The 19,180-nt window shown below is 38.7% G+C and overlaps 1 protein-coding gene across 5 annotated transcripts in view; it reads right to left on the bottom strand.

Moving 5' to 3' along the window:
- LRRC28 (leucine rich repeat containing 28) overlaps positions 1-17,314 on the bottom strand; it is a 51,562-nt gene extending 34,248 nt beyond the window's left edge. Inside the window, exons 1-5 of one of the 5 annotated variants that reach the window (XM_042039054.1) lie at positions 17,225-17,314; positions 14,760-14,977; positions 10,968-11,008; positions 8,345-8,382; positions 7,442-7,579 (exon numbers count right to left, since the gene is read on the bottom strand). In XM_042039054.1, coding sequence (XP_041894988.1) covers positions 7,442-7,579; positions 8,345-8,382; positions 10,968-11,008; positions 14,760-14,942 — 400 coding nt within the window. In that variant the 5' untranslated portion in view covers positions 14,943-14,977; positions 17,225-17,314. Of the gene's footprint in view, positions 1-7,441; positions 7,580-8,344; positions 8,383-10,967; positions 11,009-14,759; positions 14,978-15,073; positions 15,180-17,224 lie in introns of those variants that run through there. The other 4 variants (XM_042039055.1, XM_042039056.1, XM_042039057.1 and 1 more) reach the window with 4 other exon arrangements.
- Between the last annotated feature and the right edge of the window lie 1,866 nt (positions 17,315-19,180).

The following is a 19,180-nucleotide window of genomic DNA, read 5'->3' as shown; positions in this document are numbered from 1 at the left end:
TGAAACAACATTTTTAAGCATAAAATATAGGTCTGGAACTTTTCTGACTATGTTTATACTATTTTTGTTACCAGCATCCAGTGACATTACGAACCTTCTGTGGTACACTGAAAAATCTTGTATGATAGTAACAAAGAGGCTTTTAAAAGCTCCTCAACAGAGGGGGAAGTGGGAAAGAAAATAACACTAAGAAGGGGCAAGTAGACAAAGACAGAACAGTGAGCAGCTCTATGCACAGATGACTCATTCTAACATTCTATACAGGTGAGGGTATACAGGAAAAACTTCAGTTAACGAAAATTTCCAGGAATTTAGTGGAATTCTTTTATCCTCTGTCTTCACTTCCCTCCCCATAAATTTCGAGCACTCAGAAGTACTAGTAGTCCTCCTGAGATTTTAACCCAAACCAAATGTTTGAGCAAGGCAGACTGTTATAAAATCTCAAGCAAGCAACATCCTTTAATTAAATAGGTACCAGTGTGTTTGGATATGCACGGAAGTTAATCCATAAGGAATACCAGCTGTACAATACACTGCCCTGTGCTTTGGTCACCTCTAGGCAGTTCACAAAGTCCAATCCCAGTCATTAACCATCCACGGTGCCATTTTTTTTCCTGACTCCTCCCTGCTGTAATTTCATAGGAGAAATTTTTCTTATAAAAATTTCAGTCTTTACAGGCTGCCTGGATAGGGCTGTATTAGAGTTTATACAAAACCAAAACATTTAAAATCTTTTCCTCCTAGAAATCTAATTAATGACTTAGAGATCAGGTATTTTTATTGTGCTTCTGGATTAATACACCATAATTACCAAAGCTTACTAATTCTGATGTGAAAAACACAATACAGTTACAGGCCAATATGGTTAAGTTTTGCATTGATTTAGGAAAAAATGTAATAATTAATTGTTGTTGAACCCAAGAGGTAATATAAAGCTTAGTATGCTGACTCTTGGTTTTATAAAACAAGCTGAAGCTAGAATTGAATTATTAAGCACACCATATATTTTACAAATCTGTGCAAAGAAAACCTTATTTTTAATAATTAGGCATCAATTCCTCTGAAGAAAACAACATATTATTATAATAATTAACATATTTTTTTTAGAAGGCCATGCTTCTTTAAATAGTCACATACTTCCAGAGTCCAAAGCTCATGTAACCTAATCTGTGTTTTCCTCAAATCCCCACAAGTCCATTTACTTAAAAACACCACGCTCCTGGATGGGTGCCTGGCGTACCAAACCTGTCCTGTCGTGCATATTTTTATACATGTTACTAAATTAGGAAAGCAGAGTGGACTAAGGTTATGCCAACTTGAAAAAAAGAACAGAGTCTGCATTAGTTTGTGCCTTTGCTTTTAAACTCACAACCATTATAAAAAAAAAAATTTGAACTTTATTAAGTATCAAAGTGATCTGCCCTAATCAGAGACAGTAATAAAAGCAGAAGGGAAATCTGGGGGGAGCAGGTAAGAAGCCAAATTTATTCCCCCTCATTTTGAAGCCTCTAAATCAAAATGTGGAATATAATTTTAAGAAAATGAGTTAGGACCACATATTTTCATGCCAGGGTCTAGAGTAAGAACAGAATTATTGGCATGCTGTACCCATCAGTGGAAATCTACTGTGAAAAGAAGGGAGGGAAGAAATCGTGTTTATGTGCCTTTAATTAAGATTTACCAAAATCCCTCATATTGAGCCCTATTCAGAATTCTAAGTTGGGTATTCAGGAAGTCTTTACCAGTTAAATACTGGTATGAATAGTAAATACAGATATTGTACTTTACAGCAACATTTAAAAAAATGAGAGAAATGAATATGCAGTTTTCATATCTGGAAGTTTCTCCTGCCCCCAATTAGTAAAGCAAATTCCCAAGCAAAGCAGACTGCAATAATCACTCAACATTCCAAGGGTTACTGTATAAATAGACAAAGCAGCAATCAACAATTACAGTTTGATTTATAATTTTAGCAATGACTGAACCCTCCTTGTCATTACACCGAAGTTACATAGGTAAGAGAAAATTATCTAGTATTTATCTATAAAAGTTATATATTTCAAAATTCATCTTCCTGAACTCTTCCAGCCTTCTGGAAGCACAAGTTGTTTCAGTTACAAAAAACTCACTGATCTTACCGCTATTAATTTCCTATTAACTCAGAGGGTTATTCATTATGGAGAGATAATTATTAATTTCCTAATAATGGGTGGGAAGACTCAATCCTCCCTAACATTAAATATGATCAGACTCAAAAAGGTGTGGTCTTAACAAATGGAATGGGAACACCCAAGTTCTATTTCTGGCTAACACTGACTCCTGCTGTGGCCTGGAGCAAATCACTTCTGTTAAAAACACTTTTTTTCCACTCTGTAAAATGAGGATAACACTCCCTTATCAGCTTCACAGCATCTTTCTCAAATGCTTTGAAGATAAAGTTTTATAAGCCTACAAATGTATTTTAATGAGTCTTAAACTGACTATATTTCTAAGCCAATTTGCCTTAAAAAGGAAAAGGATTTGAACAGAACTGAAAAGAAGGGTCTCCATGCTGTTAATCTCCCTTAATATTGCTGCAGTTTGCACTTTAAATACACCAAAGGCACATGAATTCAGTTTCCTTCAGTCTGCCTAAAGGAAGCAAAATGGCAACAAGTGGATGCAAGATGCAGGAGTCCCCAGAGACTACACGTAAATGTGGATGTGCAAAGAAAGCCATACATTCCCTGTCCTGGGGCAGGAACCTGCCCAGGACTGTGGCAGAGACCTGCACCCCTCCAGCAATGGCTGCTCCCTCAGCAGCACTTTCCTCTAACATTCAAACAAACAGCCTCCCACTTTTGGCAACAAATTTGCTATTATTTGTTCACTTCTTTTTTTTTTTTCCCTTTGCTTGATCAATGCACTCAACTCTTAAAGATCCTGAACAACAAACACAAAGGGAACATCGGTCTAGTCCATGTAAAGACAACTGCTGATTTTTTTTTTCCCCCCTTCTTAAAGGGAATTTTGCCAAAAGATGGGCTGGGATCATAAACCATACCCTCTTCTTTAATTACTTGCTTTTGCTCTTGACTTGGCAAAACATTAAGCTTTTCATTTCAGTAAATCTATAATTAACTCCAGCATGTGCTGAGTAAACATGACCTCACTTTTAATTAAATCTTAGAACAAGATGCTACAAAACTTGCTGTTTCTAAAGAGAAGTAGCTCTCAAGTAAGGGGCAAAAAACCCATCTAATCCTTGTCACGTAAGAAACTTAAATCCGAATTTGAGTATAACCCACCCTCTTTTAAGTCATCTGTTCCCCAAACATACATTCCAGCTACAAGATCAAAATGTAAACCTGAAGAGCCACCACTGCACATCAAAAGATTCTGAGGCTAAAGTCAAACCAAATCTAAATGGTAACAGCAGAACAGAGAACCTTGGTTTTGGGACGCCTCAAGAATAATTTTTATAATGCATCTCACTGGATTTTTTTTTTAAACTATGGAGTAGTTCTTACACAAAGAGAAATAAGATTTCTCAAGAATGAAAGGAGCTGAAATATCATATGCATTATAACCATCAGAAACAAAGGGGAACTTTCTAGTTAGTCATTTATGAGCGAGAAGATTCAGAAAATTTCCTTCTGACAGTACGTCCATACAGAACTAACTCTACAATTCGAAATTAAAATATCAATTCACTGATTAAAAGGAGAAATCTCTGAAAAAATAAAGTTCAGCTACTGTGAAAACAATGTCATGACTAAGTCAAGTTCATATATGAACTAATGGAATAATATGAAATAACCGTCTTTTGTTTATGCTGATTTTTTCCAGTAACATCTTTGGTGTCACACATTTCCAAATGGCCCTCAAGAATTTAGATTATTTAAGTGCTACATTTAAATAGTAGAAAATTTCACAAAACTTACTTCATGTTCAAGAACTGCATTTACCAGAGCCAAATAAATGAACCAAGAAACTGTTAAAGACAGCAACTACAAGATTTACAATCTGCAGAACAAAACAATGTGCATTTAAATGAAAACATGTACTCAAGAGAACTTTAGAGCATTAAATCTCCTTTTACTTATCTGCAACTGTTTTAATCAGCTCTTCTCTGAAAGGCAAAACCTCTCAGGGATTCTGATTACCCCCGAATGCAGATACTGATGACTCTGTATTAGGCAGAAGCTGGTCTGCTTATAAATCTTATCTAAAGTATATCCAAAATATGACATTAAGAGAATTTCACTAAGTATTTTCTTCCAGCCATTTGCTATTGTATTTCAGTTTCAACATGCTTATTCTGGACAAATTCTTCCCTTTAATTCTCAAAGTTCAGCTGAGTCACCTTTGAGCAGTTCTCACAACAGCTGAAAGGAGGCTGATGGAAGCCCCCTCAGCAGTGGCAGATCAAACACAGAGCCTTGAGGCTAAAGCTCAGGATCTGATCCAAGGGCAGCACCCATTTGGGGAGTGTTTGCTGAGCGCAAAGGAAGGACTATCACACTACCAGAGTGCCACTGCACATAAAGTCCTTCCCCACCTCCAAGGGACACCATTTCCATGCTTCACCTCATGCCCATTTCCCCCCTCATCAGTCCTGTATTGCCTGATTTCCTCAGGAAGCTAAAGCTTACGCCTCTACACTGGCTGCATGTATTTTATCATTCTCCCCCATCTCCTCTCTTAAAATAATTTTTAAAAAATTCATTGGACAATCATGACCAAACCTGAGAAAAGCAAATTGCTTGTTATTATTAAACTGTCACAGGTTTTATTAAAACAGGTACTTAACAGATTAAAACCCTGCCCATCCCAGTGAAGATAAACCACACTACAGGCTCACCCTCTATCAGAGTCTGAAGAATCTCTACAATCAGACTAGAGGCTTAAATCTAGATCTTAAATGCACACTACTTCAATTGGTTTAAAATTTGATTTCTATAAGGCAAATCTTAAATACTAAAAATTAAGAGCACAACTGTGGAACAAAATCATTAAAAATGCATAATGAATCAACATATGCTATTAATTGCATTGTTTCTTCTAGCTCTTAATCACAATTAAGGAAGACACAACAAAGAATCATTCTTATGAATTAAAATGCAATAGAACAGTGGGGGTGTTCACACATAATAGCAAACATTTACCATCCAACTGTTCTGCAGCTGCAATGAAGATATTTTCTAGCAATTCATTTAGGATATTACTGAGTATCCTCCTAGATATCCATGGAATTTTGAAAAAAACCTGAGGATACTTTTAACACCAGACACTGGGAATGGAGATCCAAGAGGAATGACAAGGCAACGACTCTGAAGTAATTTCCATAAATGACTGCGATCTTAACCCAAAAGCTCTTTTTTAATGCAGATCTTTAATTTCAGCACAAGCTGCACAGGTAGAAGCTAACTTTTATCTTAAATGGTTCCTTATGATAAATTAAGAGCCATTAAGAGCTGTCTTTCCCCAGAAATGCAGGGCAATGTCTGCTGTACAGAAAGCAGTGAACACACAGTAAAATGATGCACTGCAGTGAAATCACATCCCATCCTAGTTCAGCTGAACTTTGCCAGTGTTCCCAACAGAATGCTAGCTGACACTATAATGAAGATTCATGCTACCAGTATAATTAAGGATGAAACAATTCATCAGAATTTATTATTTTTCTCTCCTTTTTCAATTGTTGAACGTAAGTGTTATTTTGAAACTCCTAAGGTTTTTTTTTTTTTTAAATGAAGTCTTTGAAGTCTTCACAATTTTACAGAGAACATCTCAGAAAATATGCTTGGAAGCCCTCTTTGGGAATTGTTTTGTTTAGGAAACACTGAGCGCAGTAGATTAACTCTCCAGTGGGCAAATTATACAGTGTGAGTGAAAGGCTAATCCTGCTTGGGCTGGTAACACTTGTGTGACATCCTGTCACATTGACAGTGACACGATTAGCACCAGCAGCAGTAATGGCACAAAGGACACCACCACAAACACACAAAGACCACACACTACTGGATTCTCCAATGCACAAGAAGGCAACACAAGTATTATTTCTAAGCATGCAAACTTTTCATGCACACAAACCTAAACACACGCAGGGACAATGCTCTCAGGACCAAATTTTGTATAAACTTCAGGAGAAATTTAATGCAGAAAGTCTCAGCTGATACCAGTTCCTAATCAAATGTGGTAGACTCCAAATCAACTCTTCAGTAATGTAAATTATCCTTTTGAAAGTCTTTTTTGGAACCTTTTTAAGTTAATGTGTGAAGTTTTGCAGAAAATGTGTCACTTTCTCTTTGAACAAGTCTTTCTTTCATGGTACAGCACCATAAGGTAAATTATCTTTGAGGAACATAAAGCACACTCAAATCACTCCTTTCTTTTGAATGTAGGACATCTGAAAATTGATGGAAATTTTATTGGCCCTGGGTCATAATGTTTAACAGGTTTATCTAATTTCATTCCAGAGCATTTACATAGTCATATATTTTTTTTTCTTTCTAATCATAACCATCCTTTGACTTTTTTAAGCAGCCTAGAAAAGTGCAAGGAAAGGACAGTGAGATTTCTGCACCCAAAACTTCAAGGAGCATTTGCAATACATTCCTTGAGACTAAACAATATGAACTTACAAACACATGAAGGTCACACTGAGAAATTAGTTAAAATAGAGCCAAAACCTAATCCTGTTAGATTAAGTTAGACCAGTTTTTTGAAATCATAGCCTTAAATTTTTATCATCTCTGCAGATGAGAAAATGCAAATACACCAGAGAAAAATTAAAAACTGAAATAAAAAAGAAGTATTTGAAAATCACCATCATCTTCTCTGAACAGATGTAAGGGGGATGGAAGAATAATAATGTTACATCTGCTTATCAAAGTATTTAGAAGACAAAAAAAATCATTCAAAATCTGCCTATGGCCAACTTTTTCTGACTTTGTGTCGCATTTACTTTGAATAAATTTTTCTATTTTATTATAAACTAGCAAGACAAACATTTGTTATCTACTGTCACAATGAGATAGAACTGCCATAGGCAAAGCTACTAGACACGTGTCTTTTTAGAAAATATGAGATTGGGGCTGTTGGGTGAAAAGAAAGGAAGGAAGGACCAGAATCCTTTATATTATGGAAAATTGGAAGAAACATCATTTTATCATAATGACAGTTGTCATTGGCATTTTGTGTCTTCTCAAAGAAGTTCAGTATTTTCTTGATATGATGGCAAAAGCTGTTAAATAAATACATTTTTCCCACTTCAGCAGCATTTTTCAGTACTCTGCAAGCACACAGCACAGCTTTTTTCTAACTAAAGAGCACACTGGGAGGAATACAAACAGCAATCCCTGCAAGTTGCACCACTCAGTAAACCAAGAGCAGATCAGTTGGCAAGTGAAGTTGCAAGGCTGTGTCAGTGCTGTGACCCCTCACACACTGCACTCACCTGCAGGTAAATATTTCAGCTGGTTGTTCGCCAGGCGAAGGTGCCGCAAAGACCTCAGGCGGCCGATCTCTGGACACACAATCTCCAGGGCATTGTCACTTAGGTCCAGAAACTGCAGCTTAACCAAGGAGCCAATGGCTTGTGAAAGAACAGATTAAAACATGAATGTGACCCAAGAGCAACATTAAAATCTTCACAGGACTGTGAGAGGAGAACAAGCCACAGTACCCGCCAGCTGTGTCTGAGCGCATCTCGAGGTGTTAAAGCCGGTCTCACAACTCAATGACATCAACTGTGGAAATGGTGCTCTAGCTAACAAATAGCTCTGCTGGCAGTGAGACAAGGGATAACAAGTACAGTGGTGTACAGAATACTCCCATCTGTAGATTCTCCTCAAGACAATTCTGCTCTGAAACCACTTTCTCCATTCTTGTCCTTTGAGTCTATCCAATTTACATTCAGAAGTAGCATAAATTGAACACAAATTCCTCAAGTTGAGCACATAACTCTGCAATTAAGACAAGGAAAAGAAACTAGTACAAGTTCTTGCTCCTTTGGGTTTCAAATCTGTCATGATCTAAACCAGCAGAGTATTCAGTGTGGTAACTGCCTGAAAGCAGCAGACACTCTGGATTTTTGTTTCTGTAGATGAGTGCCATTTAGCCTTTTCACTTTCTGCAATTAGAACTGCAGCAAACAGCATCTAGGTGCATTTGAGAATTCATTAAAAGAATTTAACATAGCATAAACAAGGATATTATCAACTAAAAGCTACACTGGTATATTTTGTATTAAAATCTTAAATGTTTTATGGGAAAATAAAGGAAAAATAGGCCTCTTCAAAAAAGAAAAATGAATATTTTATGATTTCTGCCACTTATCATGAGCTGGTAGATTACTTACCTTCAGGTACAACAACTATGTTATTTGAATGAAGGTACCTGGGGGGAGGAGAAAAAAGCAGAGGACACCACCTGTTACCCTCAAGGACTTCTGCTACATATTCAGTTTGCAAAATATCCAGTTTCAGACTGAACGAGCACCCTCAAAGCCATTCCTCCTTATGACCACAAAAGCTGTGTAAACTATAAACTGGCAACGGACAGGTACTTAAGTTGCACTTGGATTATTAAATGATTAGCATAAAAATAAAAGAAAATTACATACCACTATGTAAAACAAACTATTCACAGTTACAATAATAATGGGCTTTAGTTTTGAGAGTCATACGGAGGAAAACAAAAAGGGAAAAGAATAAGCAGAGAGAATAACCAAAAATGAATCATTTTGATCACCAGGATATTGGACACTAAATGCTGGCCAAGGAAAGAAAAAAAACCCACACCCACACAAGTTATACAATTACAAACATTTTCCCCTGCACATAAACTCTCACACCTTTACTGAGAAATAAGCACATGATCTATTCACTGCAAGTGGGTTTTTCAAACTTAAAGTACCTTTTTCAAAAGAAAAAACCAATCTTGCACACGGTTATTTATGCTGCTACAGAGGGTGGCCAGATCTCTCACTAAGAATATTCAGCACCCTCCAATGGAGCACTTCCAGTACTTCTGGTAACATAAACACTGATCATAGATTTTACACATTTCAGATTTCAATCATCATTGCTGGAAAAGAACAATTCGATCTTGTAGTAAATAACAGTAACAAAATTTTCCAATATTAACATCCAACTGTAAAGGAATATTGAGTACTCAATGTTCAATTGCTTAGGCACACATGGAATTATTTTCATGGCATGTTTTCTTCCACTGTATTCCAAGAGCGTTTCCTAAAGTAGGAGCCCCTCTTTGCAGGGAGACAGAACAAAGGAAAAGACACATGAACATTTCAACTGCATGGGGCATCTGAACCTTCTCTTTCTTTAAAAACTGTAGTTTGCTAAAAACTTAACAAACATAAGAATAGTATACATGTCTGTAGAAACATAGGATGAGAATTCTCCTACCCATTTCAGCTGCAGCTCCTGAAAATATTCGTGAACTATTTCACTTAAGCTAAAAAAACTGTATTATGAGGAGCTACACCTCATAGCCCAGCATCAGGGGCATGATATATACAAAGAAAAACACATGAGTCAAATAACTAAGGATGTAACTTTTAGGAAAATAAAAATAATTTAAGCTTGTCTCTCAAAATTGAAAGCTACTGTAACAAATTATTCTTTAAATAAATCCTTGTTTTGTGGTCTCTTCTCTGACAACAAAACACCTCTTACTCTCTCATCAAAAATTGACTTGTCCTATGAGAGCTACACAAACACAGCCCATTGTAGCTCTCTCCAGACCACCAGAATGTGTGGGGTAATGGTGAGACACCTGAACTTGCTGAACACCAAATAATTAGGTTTGACTCCTATAAATCAGTGTTTGTAAGAAATTATTTTAAGCTGTAATTTAAACAGGTTTTCCTAAAAGCACCATCAAATAGCAGGGATTTCCTGATGCCCAGTTGCAAATAATGATATCAAATATAAAAATATTTATTTTATTGCTTCAGAGCATGAAGACTCTCAAGACAGGGGCATGATGAGATAGGATTTGCTCTTGAGCGAGTCAGAGACTGCAGTGACCTACAAACCAGTTGAGTTATACTGTGGCCACAGGCACCAGAAAGGTGAGGTTACAGGGCCAAGATGACAAGATCAGACAGCTGAGGGCATTGGCTCCTCAGATGAACACCTCCTGTGTGGAGCTAGCCATTACATAAACACAATCAATGCTCCATCAGTTACTCATCTGAAACTCAGACAAAGAACTTAAAACGGGAAAAGAGGATGTCCCTTTTAACCCCCCACTGCCAATCCTACCACACAAGAAAATCACAACTTTATAAGAAAAGGGGAAGGAAGAAAACATTGTCTCAGGGGCTTAAGTCTTAAATTAATTGTCAAAATAATCCAGTTCATGGGACATCCATTTTTTGGACAAGACTGGATAAACTGCTCTGCCTACAGCAATCACCATTCCATAGTCACCACCTGTACATGCTCACCCCTGCTTCTATTTGACAATCTCTGACTTGGTTCCAAAAACTTATTACTACAATCAGCAGGACTGAGATCATAAAACCCCTGGGAGCTGGGGTGGGAATGAGTAGCCAAGGATGGGCTGGAGGCTGTAACCTGTTACTATGGCTCTGCCACAACCCTCTGACCACTGCACTGGGAGGTTCCAGGGCTTTATCAATGTGACAAGTCCACACAGAATTTAGGGGGTAAGTATTTTTTCCCGTAGCGGTATAGACACTTGTATAAAGGTTCATACAATAAACAAGAAATTAAAAAAAAAAATTAAAATGGGACTGAATACACCTACTTTAAAAAAAAGTCCAACAACAAACAAACAAAAAAAATCACACAAAAAAAAATTACCCTTTCTTGCCCTCCAAGAAAGCCCTTCACACTTAAGGGAAGTTATATGCAAGCAATACATTCTAGATGATTTTAAGATGAGATGGATAAGCATCATAAAAATATATTAGAACTCCTACACAAACTCACAATTCCACGAGGTTTGGAAGCTTCTGTGCAAGGTTTTCTGGCTGAAAGAGAGTTAGAGATTTTTTAGGTTTCAAAACAAAAACCAGACACACATTTATTGTGTGCCCAAGTCATTTTAATCGCTATACTATGACACATCAGCAGGAAAAATGGCAACAAGCGTCTATACAATACTGTTTCCATACCCCCAAAAATCCATCAGGGCAATCTTGGGTGTATCCCAGGTGAGCAATACACTACTGAACAGAACTACAGCCCAGAAGTGACATTATCATACCCTCAGCAAAATAGGAGTCAGATTTCTGAGACTGAAAAGATGGATTACCTAATCTACTTTTGAAAATACATTCAAACAAATTAGTTAGTTGAAGGCAAGAGATTGCTAAGAAGTTGCAGCCTTTACAGACTTAAAGCAGAACAAGAACTACACAAGATGTCTAACCAGAATGTATTGTATAATGCTGCTAAACTGGGAAATGACCTACCATCTTTGTGTAGCTTATCAATTACAACCAAGCCAGAACTGCTGAATCCATCAAACTAAGATTTTCATATTTACATATTAACATGCATATCATTTCCTAAGTGCCAACTGATCCCTAGCTGTAATTCTCTTCCCTGGTGGCATTTATAACCATGAACGCATATCACAAAACTGGCTTCACAAGTTTCAGATGTCATGTTGGAAACTGTACTCAAAATTATTCAAAGTTAAGACAGTTTTATTGCTTAAGAAACCTGCTTAACGTAGATTTGTTTTACTGAAAAAAAGGGATTACAATACTGATATATGCAGAAACTACTGCTTTTTAAAAGCAGCTTGATCACATAATTAAATTCCTGTTAAAGCTAAAAATTTTCATGTAAATAAACATGATGTGTGATAGCTTAAATAGATATATTATCTAAAATATATAACTTTGTGTTCGTAACCTGATGATGGAGGAATATGCTAACCTATGTCATAATAGTCTCACATAGAAAACATGCCCCACGCACGATCTGAGTAAAAAGCCCCGTTTGCTTAACTCGGGAGCAGCAATTTATGGGTCAGGTCAAGAAATGTCGGGTGAGGTCAAGACAGCGCTGCGGTGACGTCAAACCCAAAAGGCGCTCTCGCTGATCTGGGGCTGCCACCTCGCGGCAGCTCCGCCACGGCGCAGTCATGGCCCCGGAGCGGACTTTATCTGGGCAAACATCAAAGCTTCAACTGGGAAAATGTGCTCAAGCACAAAAACAATTCAAGCCTTAACTGAAAAAAAAAAAAAAAAAGTGTGGAAAAAACCAAATTCACTGCCATCCTGCAGGCTTTATTACAATAAGGATGTTAACCTGAACCACAAACCATTGTCACTATTCCACCTGCTGCTCTATCAGAACAGCATCACATTCTGAGGTAGTAAATTAAGAACAATTATCCTCAATCCTGCTTCTGACAGAGCCAACAAGACAAACACCTATTTCCTTTCAATAGAAGGAGAAACTGAGTACTGGAAAGCTCATGTTATCAAAGATTAACTGAGAAGTGGAAGATTTGATGCTGGGATACAGGTGTGCTGCATGGCTCCTTGATCCATTCATTATGTCACAGCACTCCATCACTTCCACCTTGCCAATGAAGACAAAAATGAAATTATTCTTAGCCAAGGTAAATTCTGTCAGCGTAACTATCCCAGACATCTCATAGGAGCCATCTATCAAGGACAGGAGTCACTTGAGAAGAGTAAAGAACAAAAACTGATTTAGTCATTTATTTTCAGAATTCTGAAGGAATGAACCAGTGGGACAAAAGTACCACCTAATTTTAGAGAAATATGGTGCAGGCTTAGTTTTGATGGATGTTAATGATGTTTATGCAATTTGAAGTGTTTATCGATGAGCTATTGCTCATCACCTTGCATCAGAGAAATATAAGGAAGACGCATCTTCGTTCAATAATTGTTTTCAACTATTCTCAGATGGGATTTCCACTCCCTGCACTGCCCCCGTGTACCCAACTCACAACAACTTTACTAAAATTAAGAACACTACTTGTCCTACCTGTAGTGGACATCAAAAAACCTCATTATGAAACTCTGCTTTGTAAAAATATCGATGATTTCTGTTTTCCCCAGTTCCTCCTGTTTTTTCCTCTCCAATCTCACAACCTTTTCTCTCATGTTCTCTAAAAGTCCCTCGTTGCTGCTCTCTAAGTTCTCTCCAATTCACCCAGGCTGTCCATGAGTATGAAACCCTCTGCTCCAGCTTGTGCTTTAACAGTATCCAATAATTACTTCCTTCTGCTTTTAATGGAGATTGTGAAACTTTCCATGTTCCAAAAAGACATCTGCCTTTTTTTGTAACATGCTGCTGACTTGATCTAGTTTGGTCCACTACAACTTCCAACATCTCTTCTGTGGAACAGATGCTCAGTGAATGACACCCAAATTTGTTTGCCTAGTTCCAACAATAGCGCTGAGCACTTGAATGAGATCCCAACAAGGCACATTATGAGCAAGTTATCCTGATTGCTGTGAATCTAATCATGCTCTGCTTCATGCTGTTTGAAAGCAATTTTGTCTAAGTATGACCTACATTTTAACTTTTGTTTCAGTTTCTTTATCCAGGTCTTAACATTTAAATGCAAAACTCTCCTTATTGTTTAATCTTTTGAGCAGCTCAAAGTTTGTGAACCTTACTGCATTAAATAATCACTGAATTTCACAAAGTGTCAAGACAGAGCTGTTTACAGTCTTTGGCTGATTTTATAGCAGGTTTGATTTGGAACCGTGAATCCTATCCTCCTGTTAAATTATTAACACATTATTAAATTATTGCCCAAAACCAGAGTGTTAAAATAATTCTCTGCAGTACATGTCAACTTAAGTGACTCATCCAAGATGCAGAAAAGGCATAAAATCTTCAGAATCCTTTCTGCTTTTGGCCCTTAAAGTGGAATACTAGACTTGTTCTAGGAAACCCTGAAAACGGTACAATTTTGGTGAATTTTAAGTAGTCATGCCCTACAGCTCCTCTACCCTTGCTATTATTTTACCTCTCATACCATGGAAGAGCCCACCAAAAAAAAAACCCAACCAACAAATCCAAACCAATCAAGCAACCAAAAATGAAGACTTGGAGACTTGAACCTATTGACAGTGGCAAGTTTTGACTCTATAGAATAGAGTCTCAGCAGCTCAGAACATCTCTCACAGTTATTTAACTACCTCACACTGAATTCTGAGGTCACAACATCCACTCAGGGAGAGAATTTCTTCAGTCCAGGGAAAAATAAGAAGAAATCCCAGAAGAAAATCCCACATTAACTGTGACATTAGCTGACATTAACTGTGTTCTCCATCCTCAGCAGCCCATAGATAGAAGTTTTTACTGGCACCTTAACAGCATGTTTGGAATTAGACCCCGGGATTGACATTGCCTTTGAAATTGGGCACACACCAAGGGAAAAGTCATTCAGCCTAATGAAGAAATGTAGAATAGACTGCATAGCATCTACTAACACTTATGAGAGTACAATGTATAGGTTGAAAAAAAACCAACCAACAGAACAACAAGCCTGACAAGAAAACCCCCAGAAGATCTTCAGAGCTTCAAAAGGGTAACCATAAAATGTCATGAACTTCCATTTATTATTCTCTACATTACCCACGCAAATTCAAATACTCATATCTTATAGCTGATGACATCATTCAGGGTCAGATTATCTATCATATTATCATTTTTTTCCTCTTTCAAAAATCAGAATTCCTAAACACGCAGACAGTAAACATTGCAATGAAGAGGTTGTCATACCAATGTGGTCAGGGAATTTCTTTTCATGTAAAGTCTCTCCAAGTACTGCAGCCCCTCATCTTTCAGTAACTCCAGAGGGAAGTGATGGAGATTTCGGTAATTTAAGAACAAGTTCTTGTGCCTTTCCAGCTTTGCCTCAGAGATTGTTTTACACAGTTCTGATGCCATGACTAAGCACCACATCTACTGCATCGCATCTTCTGAGAACAGACCCATTTCTAGGAGACAAAAAGAGGAAAAAACCCCAGTATTATCAAAGTGCAGTTATGCCTTCTTTTGCAGGAAGAGTCATTACAGATTATCTGATCATTTACCTAAACACTCTTGTTCCAGTTAATACACAAAGTCCCCAGAACATCCACACCATAAGCTATGTTAGAAGCAAGTCTTTGACTATTTTCTGGATCAAACTTTAGTGCATTACAGGACCTGAAATAACAAAATCTTTAGGTATATTTAATGTTTTTAGTTTCATCCATATTCAGTGGGCCTTTCAGATTATTTTGTCAAAACTGCCACCACAAGAAGAAAAAAAAAAGCAGCCTCTATTAACCATTATTGATGTCCCACATCTGTCCTGTGACATGTGCTAAAAAAAGAATCCACAAATAAGAAAAACACACAATTAATAGAGGATTTTAGTCTCAGATGACTAAAACACACCAATATCTTTTAAATCAGTAAGACAAAAGGTAATGAAAGCTTGAAGTGCTTTCCCATATAAAACATATAATTTACCAGTTGGGAGAGAGAATTGGGATGGATAACCAGTAAAGCCATTTAAAAATAATACACTAATATATGAGAAATCTGAAACTTACAGTGAGGAAATTTATAAAGGGTTAAATAAAACAGCAGATTTTCAGCTCGCTCTACTAAAAATAAAACCAGAAAGAACAAAGTGTCAAGCTTTAACTGACAATTTCAAAACCAGAAAACAAAAGCAGGAAGACAAATTAAAAATTAACTCGTATCTGAAACCTGACTTTATTCAACTGGTTTTTCACATATAACCAAAATTCAAGTCAATATTATGCTGTCTAGATTTACACAGCAGCAGCAGCGCTGCATCTTTTTAACTATCTCAGAAAAACGTAATAAACCCAGACTTTACTAATTTAAAGTTACCATTTTGCTACAGACTCGTGTATATAAATTAATTCCCATTAACAAAAGGCAAGGACTCAGAACTGCTTCCCACCAATAACTATTTTATTTTAGTTCAATCCCTCATTGAAGGAGAGGTTTTTAATCGTAACAGATATTGGAAGTGAAGGTCCTGAATCAAGAATCCCATCTGAAGACAGGCACAAAACTCCAGCTGAAGATTGACAAACCAACCATACATGTAAATCAAACTACTTCATTAGTTTGAGTAATTCCCTTGATTTGCAGATAACAGCTCTTTGCAGTGATCTGTGTCCTTCTGGAGCAATACACATTTGTGGAGTTTTTAACAGTTGCCTTCATTAGCTGTTTTAGGGAACAGGGCACACACACTGCCCCTTGGCACTGCTAACATTAAAGCTCTCTTAGTCCAGAAGATCAAGGAAATTGAAGCCATTACAATTACCAACTCCACTTCTGTGATCAGCATAAAAATAATTAATGGAAAAGCATTAACATTTTTCATGTGCATAGTCTGAGTATTTATTATTAACTTCTACAATATATGACATCGTAAAGGAAAACTCATCTTTCTCTGAATCTTTTTAAATCAGAAGCTGAGAAATGACGAAACATATGCATAAACATCCAATAGCCTTCCAATTTGTCCAGAAATGGTTTTTAGGTATCCTGCACTTGTGGGCTTCTCTTCAGAGTTTTGACTCCATGTAACAAGTGCACATTTAGCCATGGCACACACGGATACACAGACATCCAACCCCACAGATACAAAGTCCAGTCACAACCTACTTTGGCTCTTACTTCAAAGGAACCTCCTCCTACTCCCTTCCACCACCAGCCAAACTTTTCCTCTCTCAATTATCTTTTTCCAAGGATGAGGCGCAGCCTTACCAAAGAGGAACAGCCACAACCACGGTCTTTAAGGGAGGTAAAAAAGGAGGATGAGGGCTGATAGCACCCAGTGACGATGGCCCTGTGAGGAGCCAGGTCCTTCGGGGAAGAAAAGGGCGAGGAGGAAGGGGCAGGGGGCACGGGGGAGATGGAGGGAACGATGGGAAAGAGAGGTGGGAACGGGGGGAAAGGGAGGGAAACAGGGGCACCGGGCAAGGGGGACACGGGGAAGAGAAGGAGGAACGGGGAGACACGGGGGGAACGGGAGAGACAGGGAAAAACGGGCCCGGCCATAGCGCGCACCCCCTCACGGAGAGGCGCCGTGCCCGCGCGGTCCGACGAGCAGAGAGCAGGGGCAAAACACCGAAGACAACCCCCCCACCGTCAGGACCCGATCGCCCTGTCCCTGTCCCCCCCCGACGCCTGGCCGGGTCACTGCCACTCACCGGGGCCGCCGCAGCGGGAGCGGCGCCGCCGCCGGCCCAGAGACCCGGGGGCGGGGCGGGACGGGACGGACCGCGCGAGACCGCGGCCGCCGCGCGGCTCTCGCGAGACACCACCCCACCCCACCGCGGGCAGCAGCCAATCACAAGGCTCCGTCTCTCCCGCCTCCCTCCGCCAGCCAATGGGAGCGCGCCGCCCCTCAGCGCCTCGCCCGTTCCTCGGTGTGGGCTGCGGGCGTTCCCGGTGTTCAGGTGTTCCCGCTGTCCTGGGCCCTGCTGGTGCGGCTCCTTGAGCGTGTGGGCTCCAGTTGCCTCCCCGCGTGTTCACACGGCCCCCGGTGCTAACAAGTGATCCCTGCTTGATCGCTGATAAAGGAGGACATAATTTGCTGATAAAAGCTGTGGTCAAGGACCACCCTCTCAGCTTTGGTGCAGCTGCCGCTGCCTTTTTTTCTGTGTTACGAGCAGAATGGAGACCCTCAGGCGATCTTGCCTGCACCCACAACCTGCCCATCGCGGCCATTTTTTTACCCCGATAGTTGGCCTTTGGAAACGTTTTGATTTTATGTGTATTCACACACATTAAGGTGACATATAAAGGCTTGTTTGTGTCGTGTCAGTTCTCTGCTGACAGCAAATTCCCTTATACTCAGGGTATTTTACATGACCGGGTATTAAAAAGTTGCTTTTTGCTGAAGATAGCTCTACAGCTGGCTAAAAAAGAATCTCAGCTGCAGAAATCCTCTTTCTGGTTTCCACAGACTAATTAACATAAACTGGTCCTAACAAAATTTATACCGCAATTGTGCAGGGTAACCAAGATGAACACCTTGCAGACAACATTTCTTCTTTATATTCACATAACTTTCACTTGAAATAAATCAACATGCAAAAAACTTAAGATCTTTTCCCTTGCAGATCCATTTGTCTCTTTTTCAGTTCTAAATAAAGAATAGCAGCCCTTAATGGCTCATTTGTCATTTTCCTGCACTTGAAAGGCAATAATTGATTGTGACAACTACACTTGCTCCATCTTAATTTCCAGTTGCACTGCTTTTGGAGTTGTTTTTTTCAGAAAAAAGTAGATTGCATTTTGTTCAAATAATTTACCCTTCAAAATTCAACATCCTCCATATTTATCATATACTGCATACATTTTTTCTTACTGTGGTTGATAGCACTTGTCTTTTTTTCAACTGATGTTAAATTCTAGGAAGTGGTCTGCTTATAGACCAACATGGTTTTAAAAGGAGTAAATACATCACACTTCTTAATGTCACTTTGGTCTAGCACTATAAATATATGAGAAATTAAAAGTTAAGCATATTTCAGACCAAAGTGGAAGCCAAATATGAGGACTGTTAGCAACGCATTCCTCAGAGAGAATTCAATGTGTCAAACCAAATGTACTTCTCCAGGATATTGAGTCATTGACAGGACAGAAACTGTGTTTCTGTCTTCTTGGACTGAAATAGAAAAGGAAAGATGAAGCTTTTCTTCCCGGGAGACCTGCTCTTAACAGAGCCAGGATACTTACTGTGTTTATTTACACGTGTTGTAACAGTTTGGGGTTTTTTGGTTGGAGATTTTTTTGAGAGAGTAACAGGTAGGAGATTAACACTGATATTTTTGAGAGCAATTTTTGTCTCTTCTTTTCTGCTCACACCAACACACATCACTTTTCCTTGTGTCTTTCCCCCTGAAAGGTCACTCGGGATTCTCTCTTTGTTGTTTTGTGTAGCCTGAATCACACACTCATTCATCCTCTGTTTTTTTCCCCCTTAACCAATGCCATGGTGATCTCTGAAAATTGCTGCTCTCAGATCCGAAAGCTGATCCCCGAAGCTCTGATCCTGCACAGCACAGGTGTTCAGTCTTGCTGGTGTAGTCACAAGGCTAAAAATGATGAGCAGAGCACGGATATTGGAATCTGATCTTCTGTTGAGGAGAGCATTTGCC

This window comes from Corvus kubaryi, unplaced genomic scaffold (assembly GCF_017639235.1).
Source record: "Corvus kubaryi isolate FWS band 111438036 unplaced genomic scaffold, C.kubaryi_AGA036_p1.0 37394, whole genome shotgun sequence".
NCBI classification, from domain to species: domain Eukaryota; kingdom Metazoa; phylum Chordata; class Aves; order Passeriformes; family Corvidae; genus Corvus; species Corvus kubaryi.
This window is presented reverse-complemented; position numbering and strand designations above follow the sequence as displayed.